Below are 12,150 nucleotides of genomic sequence, written 5' to 3'. Positions count from 1 at the left end.
TAAATTTCAAAATATTTTGACTTTTTTTGAGCTATTTATAGACAACTGAAATTTTCAATTTTTCTGAAAATTGTTTTTTTATGTGTCGATAAAATCTTTTTGGCCCTATCAAAATACTTGAAAATTTTATACAAAGTTCCTCATATGTTATTCTTATAGTGATTAAAAAATTATAAGAATACATAGGCACAATTTTTTTTTATTAGCATTTGAAGTTCAAATTTTGACGAAAAAGAACTTAAATTTTGGTGTATTCAGGCCATAAACATAAACCACCTTTTTCACCGACCACTGGAAATTATATCCTAGGCTGACAAATCATCTTCGTTCAGAATCGTTTTTCGTATACAATGATAACTATCATTGGATTCAAATTTAACACTCCTATAATATATAATAATGATCCATACGGTACCTAATGTACAGCAGAGCGGTACTCACTTGCCCGCTTTTTTTTTATTAATTTTTTATATATGATATAATACTATGCTATTTCAGTTTTTTGTATTTTTTTTTTTTTTTAAACTTATGTCTTATTTCTAGATTAGTGGTTTTGCTAAGATTATACTAAATTACTTATTAAAAAAAAATATTTATTTGAGTCTAGATTTTAGTTGTAAGGGAATTAAGATCAGTACTGCGATATTGTTGCTGTTGTGTTGTAGTTCTTGTTGCTAAAAATTTTCTCGTCGTAAAACAAAATATTACTAATAATAATTTTTTTGTAGTATTAATAATCGTGTTTTCTCTCTTTAATTTTTCCCTAAGGTAATATTAATTGCGTTTTATTCTAAAAAAATTTGTGTTTAGGTGTTCCCCTCTCTGAAGAGTTCTAGTTTTCTGAAAACGGCATTTTTCAAACAATTAGTAACGAAATAAGAATTTTGTCAAATAAAAGAGAGGAAAAGAAAGTTGTAAATTATAATTTATAAAGTCACTACAATATTCAATATTTATTACTATATGTCTATATCTGTTATAATACGTAGGTATATCGTATATAATATATTATATATAATTATAATAATGCATACAATTTTATAATATATAATTATTCGAAAAATTGCATTGAATTCGACGAATCTATTAAAATTAACGGTAGTCAACGCAAGGACGTTTTATTGATAATAAAAATTATTTTTAAAATATTACATATTTATAAAAAGGATTCCGGATATTCCAAGTATAACCTATTTGGTTTATGTCTATTTGTGCATCCAACGGGCAACGACCCTCACCGGCGATCATTGTCGTATCTGCCACCACCATTTTAGCAATGATTATTATTAATCATAATCACGATTAAATATATTTATCTTTAATCGTGATCGTAATTCTTATTTTTTATTTCTTAAGTCATCATAGTTGTCTTGTCAGTTAAAAGTTAACAGTATAACACTCATAACTGTGACTGGTGAGCGGCGAGCGCTCTGTCTTTTCTCTTTTAATAGTGTAGTGTTGTACTTACGTATTCATTTGTATTTTAACGTTTGAACTGTTTGAAGACCTCGATTTATTATATACTATATTTTCATTTCTGCTTTATCAATTATTTAAGTACTTAAGTATATTAATATATATAGTATATAAAATTTATCTTACATAATATAACAATTAATATATAACCATCATTATTACATAAAATTATTCAATTTTTTTTAACATATTATGGCTTCGAAAAAATCGTGCAAATTTTGTCAGCTCGATTTTAAAAGCCGTGCTTTTGGGTTACAGCATCCTCAGGCTATCTGTACATACCACATTATAATTACAATAATTAGGTATAACAATAATAAAAATATACATATTTTTCTTTTCTTTATATTACAGTTGAGAGTATACATCCACCTACCGAAAACCAGGACGTCAACGATGATGATGAATGCGAAGAGAACCAGGACGGCAACGATGATCAGAAAAGCAAAGAGGACATTGATGATACTATATTAAAGTATAGATGTGAAAAGTGTGAATATAGATTTAAATTTAAAAGTATGTATTTCAGGTATAAAGCGACACACGTCCCAGGATCATTTGTGTGTGATTATTGTACAAAAGTTTTCAAAAGGAAGGATTTACTTAAAGACCACATTTTTAAACATTATAATCAGGAAAGAGAACTTCAAATGAAATATGTGTAATAAAAAATATTTCATTAAACGCAATTTAAACACACATAGAAGATTAGAACATAACGATTTCAATTAAAAATGCAACAAATGTGGCTAATTATATTCGGGAAAACGCCAAATAAGATTCCACGATCAAAAAATGCATTCACTTATTAACAAATATATTTGACTTATTATTTGTAAATAGAATTTCCGGTACCAAGCTTACTTTCAAGTCATCGGAGCACAATGTTAATTTATTGAACCATATTACAACATAATGATGAATCTATTAACACATCAAATAATTTTGGTTTTTTTTTTCAGTCACCAAAAACAATAAACATATTAAGACTTATATCTTTCGTGGAATATGGCTCCTGGCGATACCACATAAAAAAAAACGCGCCTATGCTAATACCCCTAGGGTGGTGTGGAAATTTAGCAGTCCAGAATTACCTGTCATCAATAATAATTATGCTTGTCGGTGCCGTATTATTAGTTTAGAAAAAGTGAGTATAAATAACGCGTTCAATTATTCAAATAGGTATCTATATTTTTATTCAAAGTAATATTTATTTTATAGTTATACATGATTGATTTTACACGTCTAATGTTAGGTGGACTCTTCGCAGGAGGCTACGGGAGTGCCTTGCTGCTTTGGTTTTTATTGTTGTTACACAATAAGCCAGACTCAATGAAATATACATTTTTAAAATTATTTATCATTATTCCAAATAAATAGTCTGAACTCTTAAGCCTTATTTTGTGTTTGATTTTTTTTCCAAGGCCAATATTTGTATACATTTATATGTTTTGTTTGTTTTGTTTTGAACTTTTTTTTTTTTCGCAAAATTATTATGATACGTTTGTAATTTAACAAATTTTATTTGAAAATTGTTCATATAAAAAATTCATCTTAAACTTTCCGTTGGACGGTTGGACGCCTATTAAAATTACTATGTCATCGAAAATCATTGTCATCGCGCCATCTTGTGGTTGGTGGGCGTTAAATAAACGTTATAAACGTTTTGCGCCTGTTATACATTGAAACGCAACCGAGTATACGGCGTTTCTTATCACTAGTCTGAAAAATAGTCACAATCGTACATTGAACATTCGTACACTATTAAATTGTTGACGCGCTGAAATTAATTTATAACGTTATTGTTGTTTAAATAAAATAATTATAAATTAAGTATTAATTCAATAACTACTACTACTACTAAAACCACAAATTATTGGTCCATTAAATCAGTAGCATTAGTTAAATATTTTTAAAATGCCAAAAGTAGTTTCTCGCAGTATAGTGTGTTCGGACACCAAAGATCAAGAAGAATATAACGAGGAGAAGCCGTTACATTCGTATTACTGTTTGTGTGGTCAGATGACGTTAATTTTGGGTGAGCGATCGTTAAAATTATAACTTTTGAATCCAGTTTAAACAGTGGACCGTTTTAGGTTTACCCGAATGTTTCAGTCTGATCTTTGTACCTACATAAATTCTTCATCAACATGGTTTTATGATATTTATGTTTACTGATTTTAGATTGTGCTTTGGAAAAATTACCTCTACGCAAACGAGATGGAGCCCGAGTAGTCGATGGATCTAAACATGCCAATAAAATGACCTACGATCAAGACGAAATTGTATACTTGAAACGACAAGAAGGGATTGAAAAACAACATAGATTGAAGTGCAAAAAGTTTGTGAACCTTAATCACCTCTTGTGATTCAATTCTTACCAAAATTATTTTGCAGATGCGGTTTATTTTTGTACTATAAACATCAGGCAAATAATAATGTTTATTTTATTGTACGTGGTGCTTTGGTCAAATGTACAGGTGAAGGTCCCAAGATGGATATTTATAATCAAGTGGCCGTTGAAAAACCTAAGAAAATCATGGTCACCAAACACACTAAGAACATGGGCAAGTTCAGTTCAGTGACGGTATCTACTATTGATGAAGAAGAAGATGAAATTGAAGCGGTAAGTGATAGTGCATCATTTATAATATATTATATTGCGATGTTTGACACTATTATTATATTATTTTGCACACAGAGGGAAGTAGCAGATTCATATGCAAACAATGCGCGTATTATTGAAAAGCAGTTAGAGAGGAAAGGCATAAACAAACGTAAGACAACAGAATTTGTAGAACCAGAAATCACATTAGATATAAAAAGGCACGCACGTGGTACATTGCTAGAGAAATAATATTTTATTTTTATTTTTTATAATGTAATATTACTCTGTTATTTGTAAATAAATTAATGTTTGACTTGTGATAGATGTGATATTTCATTTTAAGATTGAGTTGATTCATATTTTTTACATAAATTAATTTAATGATGGATTTTCATCATTGATTAACATTTGATACACGAGATCTGGCGTTCTAGGCATCAATGCCGATGGATTATCATATTCATTAGTGGGATTGTGTACATGTTCGTATAGTTGTTTATAAACAGCAGAAATCACTTCGTTGGATTGTCGCCTGACCTTACTTAAATGTAAAGGATTTTTTAGACAACCAATTTGTGGTACTGCCACAGTGTGAGGCATGATTAGCATGCTTTCCAATTTACCCTGTAACACGATAATTATTAATTATTAAAAAATATTAAAATAAAGAAATAGCAAATTCAGTTTGGGGAACATAAATTTGTATAAAAGATTGAAATTTATGCTCTGTCCAGTGAAAGAACAAGCCGATACCGTGATATCGGAACTGGTTCCCCCCCTATGGCAGGGTGTCAAGTATGGATGTGCAGAAGAACCAACTTCTGTTGTCATGATCTTTTGCTGGATAGAAAATAATAAAATATAATCCATCAGCCAGGTTTACACATTGTAAAATAGGAGAAAAATAAATACTGTTCTGCTATTTTTGGGTGGACCTAGCTTTATGTGTTTATTATTGTATATAATCCACATTATAAATTTAGGGTTACACACTACATATTATTATATCAATCGATAGTCAATTAAGTGCAATTACCAAAAAATTTATCAGATTTTCAGCTTCCATTCCTTGAATCTGAGATAGTGGAATGTTTGCTCCAGGACCTTGTAAAATTGTTTGGATTTCCTCGAGATTTAAGTGTGTGACAAGATATTTTGCTTGTTCGGTAGAAACAATTTCTATTTGTACAGCCATTTGAGCCTTGAAGGACGATTAACAATATTAGATCTAATGTTGTGCAACAATCAATATAATATACTAATCTATCTATTTTTTGGTTAATGCACCTGCAATTTTTCAAGTTTGTCCTCAACATACTGGTACTGCTTTAAAGTCTCATGTATATCATACAAACAATTGAGATGGTAAACAGCCATGTCTAATGGGGTTAGCCGAGAAGCACTTAAATTGATTGCTTGAAGTAAAGGTTCCAAGACACAAGATACTATCTAAAAACAAAATAATTTAAGTTAAACAAAAGCATTTAAAGTATTGATTATTAACCATACCATGGATGTGTCTTCTTGTTTATCTTCAGTAACTGCAGCAACTGACAACACTTGTCTAAGGATATTTAATAAATGTCCAATACCAGGTGATGGAGATAAATCTAATGGGGGTGCTTCAATACGTTCCAAAAGAGTATCCCGTACTAAATTTTGAAGTTTGTTTAAAAATACGCATTCCATAGTTTTATGTAATTCTTCAATTGTTTGACACAGTTGTCCAGAGGGTACAGTCTAAAATCAACATTTTAGTTTAATTAATAAATTGTATAGCTTTGATTTAATAGAAGAAACCTCTTGACCTCTCCCTTTTTAAATTAGCCTATCTTATTCTCAGAGGTCTAATCTATCTCTGTACCAAATTTAATCACAATCAGTTAAACAGTTTAGGAATGCATAAATGACAGACATTCATTTTTATATAATATATAGATTTTATTTTTAGTTTTATAAACAGAATAATAAATACTCAATAATTAATTTATTAATCATGGTTTTTAAATTGCATAGTTTATACTTGGTGGGACATTTCAATTTTTTACGATTAGAGACCACTGACCAGTATACATAATCATAGGCGTGCACAGGACTTAGTGGTAGGTATTGCTGAATATTATTTATTTATATATGTTTAAGAAAACAGCATTTACATCAGGGGCAGCTTGTTATAAGAATATAAGAATACTAGAAGTGACTGTTCCTGTCCTGAAAATAGGAGGAAAAAAGTTTTAAGTTTAACAGGTTAAATCATAATTCATAACAGAAGATTGATAATTTAAGTAAAAAAATAAGTGTATTTATATCATAAATTGTAAAAATAAATGAAAAATTTGACTAAAGAAGAACCTAAGAATATTACATTGGTCCTAGTAAATTTAATTGGTGAGTGGGTTGTTTTGAAATGTGTTCCTTGAGTTTTGAAGATTCAAGCCGCCACTAATTCACATATTATAATACCAGCACTTTTTCTTCAGTCTTGAAAATTTATTTTATACAATACGTCAATACATATAATGCTTTGATTAAAAAAAAATTTAGTCAGAATACATTTTTCTAAAAGTTATGACAAGAAAAGTATTTTTTTTCATTAACATATAATGATATTAAAAATAATTGTATGACAGCAATTCATAGTGAAAAATTTAATCATAGGATTTTAAGTCAATTTCAATTACAATGCTAAACGTCTTATAAATTGTAACTACCATAGAGTAAAGAATACTATCAACAGTACTAACTATAGCAAGTAAGAAAAAATGAAGAAAAAGTGAAAACTAATTGTTTGTAGCTCGTAGGTGTTGGTATAGAATACCCTGCAATACCTATGTACATATAACTATCTTGGTTTTCATAAGATTAGTTTTAAAATAATACATCAATAAACAATATTTAATACTGTTATCAGGAGCAGATTGGTCATATATTTTTTATTTTTGATTTGGAAATATGGTTTTATAAAAAACAGTTTTTTTTTTAAGTGAAAAATATTATTAACCAAAAGTATTAAGCTAAATCTATCACTGACATTCATCATTCATTCTCACAAATTATAGCAACTTATAAGCCATTACTTTTGGTTTATTTGTAAACTTACTTTAATTACTATTTGGAGATAGAATTTTAATGAACTAGCAACACCATAGAGGTCAATTGGGTTTTCATTCATATGCAATATACTCTCTACACGTGATACTAAAGGACTGCACAATCCCTCAGTTATGCTACTCATACATAATGCTATTTCTTCATCGACATCTACATCAACAATGAATTGAACAAAAATATTTTGATTTAATATTAAATAATATAACAGTGATGAAAGCATAATAGCGTACTTACTTAATTTATCACAGTTTTTTAACAGATAAGCAAGATACTTTCTTTCAATTGGAACATAATCAATCAACCATGATAACATGTTGTTAATGTAAAGTCGTATGTCTTTTGTAAAAGTTTTCAATGATGTATCATTTGAACTGTTTGCTGCTAGAGCATCTATGAATCTTTGTGCGACTACAGATTGCCTAACTGTACAGTACTCTTCTAATACATATCTGAAAAATAATATTTTATTTATAGTGAAATATTATACATGAGAAAAATGTGTAATAATTACAGTGATATTATAACAAGGGAAAAATTAAAGACAATCTCAATGGGAACTGATGCAATTGTAATAAATTGAGAGTTGAGAGAATAAGTAGTCAATGTTAAAACTTACTTAAATAATACTGGTCGGTCTTGCAACACTTCCATGGCAAATACGAGTAGAGGACCAGTAACTGTGGACTCAATATCTTTACAATTTAACTGAGTCCATCTATATAATACTTCCATGGCCATTTGCTACAGTTAATAAATGAAAGAATATGGTGAATTTATAGTTTGTTCTTTAAATATTAAAACAACACACATAACTTTTTTGTTACATAAGTCTATAAGTCTCAATTAATATTTTAACTAGGTATATTTGATATTGTATTGTATTTAGTTTATAAGTCTCTATGGCTAACTCAAAAACTTACAGGAGGTAAATAAAATAACTATGTAATATTTTTTGATAAACATTATTATTCTAAAATAAATATTACTTGGTAGGTGGAAATCTGTTCCATCAAACTAAGTGCTGATGTTTGATGACCTGCTTGCATAAGCACTTTACAATTGTTGCTAATATTTTGGGTTTTGCGTAGAGCTGTAAAAAATTCAGGAGTGACATTGTTAGACCGCAGACAAGCCACCTCTGAAGAACTCAACTGGAATGTTTTCACATATGCATTTGCCAATAATTGTTGATTGGATACACTTTTTCTAAATACAAACATATTAATGAAATAATGTTTAATTTTTTTTCGCTAAATAAATATTGATTATTCTGTGAGATGTACCTTTCAAGTTGCAATCGTTTTGTGAGTTCAATTAAGTTCTGAGTGTCTGTTTTAGTGTCTTTCAATTGTGATGACATTGACATTACAGATACATTTAAGGAATTCACATTGTCATGTAAAGCGTTTACAGCGTTTTTCACTTTTTCAAAAGATGCTAAAAAATTCTAAAAAAAAAAAAAAAATAATAATAATAAAATATTGAGAAAACAATAATTATAATAGTAACTTAGAATAATATGAGTGATAAACTAATGAATAATTATTGTTCACGTAGGTACATTTATAGAATAGTAAATGACAATACTATTATTATTTTCTGATTATTATCTTTAAAACACTTTTAGGTAATAGATATATTTATACTTCTGAATGTAATATTATCTAATACAGAATAAAAGTATATATGTTAAACATTTCTTTTTTTGCATAATATATTTTATTAAAACCAAACTTACTTCATTTAATGCAAGACTTCTTTTTTCTATTTTAGTTCTTAAGCCTCTTCTACATTCTAAGGTATTTTCAGTATAAAACTCTGATATTTCTTTTAATGCTTCTAGTGCGTCCTATAATATTTTTTAAAAATATTATGAGTTATAAACATGTTTAGGTCGGTTAGTATACACATATATATATATTAAAATATGTTATAGCCATAATAAAAATATACTAGCATCAATTTTTGTCATCAACATTTCTAGAAAAATGAAGAATTAAAAACTGTTTAACAAAGAGCATAGAAAATTACTTTAAAGTTTAAGTACCTACACTTTTCCACATACGATAATTATTCATCATATAAATGCATTTTTACCAAACTCTAAGTTAGAAGTAGAACCATCCTCAAGCATACTATGACTTGGGTTAGGTAATAGCTTTTAAATAACAAACTATTTCGTTGCCAGTGCACATTTTGCTTTACGGGCCCAACTTAGTGACTTACATAACAAAATATATATTATATTATATTGTTAATGGCCATCTATAAACTTATACACTCATATAAGAAATATTATTCAATTTTTATAATTTTGATATAGGTAGCTATGCCATTTTAACATTATACAGTTAAATTATATTATTATAAACAAAATAATTTACCTTGTCACTTTCTAAATGTGTCTCCAGTACACTGGTAACCCTTTTAGATATAGCATCTTCGTCTACAGCCATGATAATGTTTGATACTAATGTTCCAATTATTGACTAATTCACTAGTTTATAGGTTTATTTCAACAATACAATGGTAAATATCTTGTACTTCAATCTGAAAAGCTACATTGTATGTTGAACCACAGAACAATAATTTAACTGTACTCTAAAATAGAATTTAAATAGTAAGTAAGCCTCCCAATGTTTTTTAAATTATTATAATGGTAAGTGAAATGAGCTGATTGGGTACTTACCAAAAAAAAAAAATTATTTAAGTACCTAATAATAAGAAGATAATATACTAAAAAATTCAAAAGGTAATAAACTAATAACAGTATTAAGTTTAGGTATTTAGGTAGTACTGCAGTATGCACGACCAAATATATTTTAGTTCGTGGTTAGTAGGTACCTATGAGAAATGAGAATATGAGATATAAATATTGAATTATTGAATTACAAATAATTACAATAAATAATGATAGTGAACGTTATGATTTATAATGAACACTCGAGTACTATTAAAAAAAATAACTCCACAACACGTTCAACATTTAACACTTATCAGTTATTTTTATCATTATTTCTTGTTATTACCGTAGATATATATGTCTATGGTTATTACCACGCTTTAAGATATACCTTATTTCTATTAAATTCAAAATATAGAATAGGTAGGCACATAGATCAGTATAATATAACTACATATTGACTATTAGGTACCTATTTAAATTTTAAATAAAATAATATCATCTTCTTTCTGCTTAATGCCTTGATACATAATTGTTTATTATTATAAATATTATGTGAACTGATGACTACTATATTTATTTGATTTTTAAGTAAAAATTCATGTTTTTCCTTATTTTTTACAGTTATTTTGAAATTAACTGGTCATTTTTACATCATGGCCCTTAAGGATATGAGGTATTATTAAAATCCTTCTTTTCAGTTAAAACTTTAAATCTACGACGTCGAAAGAATTATTTTGCTATACCTCCAAGACGCAATAGATTCATCTAGATTCTAGATCCTATTCATTGCTACCAGAAATCACTCTTAAAAGTCAAAGTTGAAGATTGAGGTATTTGTATAGCTTTAAAAGGCGTTAGTGGACAATGGCGTGACCAGGGAAATCAACTATTTATTTATCAGGTAATCTTATAAGTATAAAATTCATCTTTAGTACAAATAATATAAATTTTATTTTTACAGGGTTTTTTATTGTCCCTCTCCCTCAGAAATCTTGCAGCTACGCCACTGATGACATGCGCATAAAATAATTACTCTATTCAGAATCTAAAATATTTAAAATTGTTTTGAATTTTTATTGATTTACAAATTACAAAAATAAATAACTGTAGAAGTGAAGAAAGTTTCCACCAAATAATAGCATTTTCAAAACATGATATAATTTTCAGATTAGAATACCTTGGCTCTTTTTATTTTAAATTTCTGTATTTTTTATTTTTATTTATGTATACAATTGTTATTTGTTGGGCAAAGAGCTTTAAAATTTAATACAAGTTATCCTCCTAAGTTTTTCTTAAAGCAATTAAAAAATATTGAAAATACTCGCAAATTTTTTTTAAAAGTTTTTGAAATTCTAACATTAAATTATCCAAAATAATGATTTACTCTCAATTATCTTTGTTGTTTTTTATTATTAAAAAAAATAAAAAATATATACTATTGGAGACTTTTGAAACATTCCAATGTTAATAAAATTATTATTTTCTACACACAACTTATTTTGACAAATGTTAATCTATTTATAATACGAACTTTATTCATTCACAACAGTTTTGTTGTACGTATAGTTTTAACTTCTACCATAGTAACAACAACGCGTGTGATATAATTTTAATAAAATAACACATTCGATGTTTTTCGAAATAATTAATTAATTAAAAAAATTTTTTTTTATTTAATTTAATATTAATGTTTGATCTACTATGAAAATATATATATGTCCGCATGTGAACTAATGAATCAAATTAAAGAAGTAACATATTTTCTACGTGGATGTTGAAAACCTCCCCACACGTAGCTGTATTGTTTAATGTTTATTATACGAACTTAAACCTCCCTATATATGCGGGTTACTTGGGTATTTGAATTTTGTTGATAATTTGTTGTGATTGATCACGCGCGAGAGTTGTACAATACCGTCAGAGTTACATGTAGGTATATATTTATTATCTACCTCGCCATCGTTACATGGAAACTTCTGCAAGTAGGATCGATTTTGGACTCAATGGTACCTACATGTTATTTATATAGTATAAATAATATTATATTATTGTAGCCACTCTCCAGTTATATAACCTACAACGCGGTCGCCTGTCGCACTCACTGTTTGTTTAACGTTTTCAAAATTCGACATGCACGTATACACAGTACACAAACACACAAGGGCGTGTGCACGCGTGATGTGTAGATATATTATAATTAATAATATGAATACTGTGTTCAGTGTTAAATACGATGATTTATTATAAACGAGAAAACTGTTCTAAATTA

General features: G+C 28.0%; 3 protein-coding genes across 4 annotated transcripts; 2 read left to right on the top strand and 1 right to left on the bottom strand.

Annotated features, from left to right (window-relative positions):
• Positions 1 to 1,175: 1,175 nt before the first annotated feature.
• On the top strand, positions 1,176 to 3,062 carry LOC114131534 (uncharacterized). Its single transcript, XM_050197021.1, has 3 exons — positions 1,176 to 1,750; positions 1,831 to 1,951; positions 2,006 to 3,062. Exons 1-3 carry the CDS (start codon positions 1,669 to 1,671, stop codon positions 2,139 to 2,141), a joined length of 339 nt encoding a protein of 112 aa, XP_050052978.1. The 5' UTR covers positions 1,176 to 1,668; the 3' UTR covers positions 2,142 to 3,062.
• Positions 3,063 to 3,218: 156 nt separating this feature from the next.
• On the top strand, positions 3,219 to 4,406 carry LOC114131528 (STING ER exit protein). Its single transcript, XM_027996773.2, has 4 exons — positions 3,219 to 3,514; positions 3,661 to 3,817; positions 3,874 to 4,102; positions 4,178 to 4,406. Exons 1-4 carry the CDS (start codon positions 3,394 to 3,396, stop codon positions 4,331 to 4,333), a joined length of 663 nt encoding a protein of 220 aa, XP_027852574.1. The 5' UTR covers positions 3,219 to 3,393; the 3' UTR covers positions 4,334 to 4,406.
• On the bottom strand, positions 4,315 to 10,173 carry LOC114131527 (conserved oligomeric Golgi complex subunit 6-like). 2 transcript variants are annotated; one of them, XM_050197020.1, is made up of 12 exons: positions 9,885 to 10,173; positions 9,580 to 9,753; positions 8,934 to 9,044; positions 8,479 to 8,642; positions 8,182 to 8,401; positions 7,812 to 7,936; positions 7,430 to 7,644; positions 7,185 to 7,345; positions 5,594 to 5,824; positions 5,372 to 5,533; positions 5,121 to 5,285; positions 4,315 to 4,708 (listed from the first exon to the last, which is right to left on the bottom strand). In XM_050197020.1, the coding sequence occupies exons 2-12, from the start codon at positions 9,649 to 9,651 to the stop codon at positions 4,457 to 4,459; spliced, it is 1,878 nt and encodes a 625-aa protein (XP_050052977.1). In that variant the 5' UTR covers positions 9,652 to 9,753; positions 9,885 to 10,173; the 3' UTR covers positions 4,315 to 4,456. The 2 variants fall into 2 exon arrangements, with proteins under 2 accessions (XP_050052977.1, XP_027852573.2); XM_027996772.2 differs by having other exon boundaries at positions 9,580 to 9,796; positions 9,885 to 10,172.
• Between the last annotated feature and the right edge of the window lie 1,977 nt (positions 10,174 to 12,150).

This window comes from Aphis gossypii, chromosome 1 (genome assembly GCF_020184175.1).
Source record: "Aphis gossypii isolate Hap1 chromosome 1, ASM2018417v2, whole genome shotgun sequence".
Taxonomy (NCBI): domain Eukaryota; kingdom Metazoa; phylum Arthropoda; class Insecta; order Hemiptera; family Aphididae; genus Aphis; species Aphis gossypii.
The sequence above is the reverse complement of the archived record's forward strand: the minus strand, read 5'-3'. Positions and strand labels throughout refer to the sequence as shown.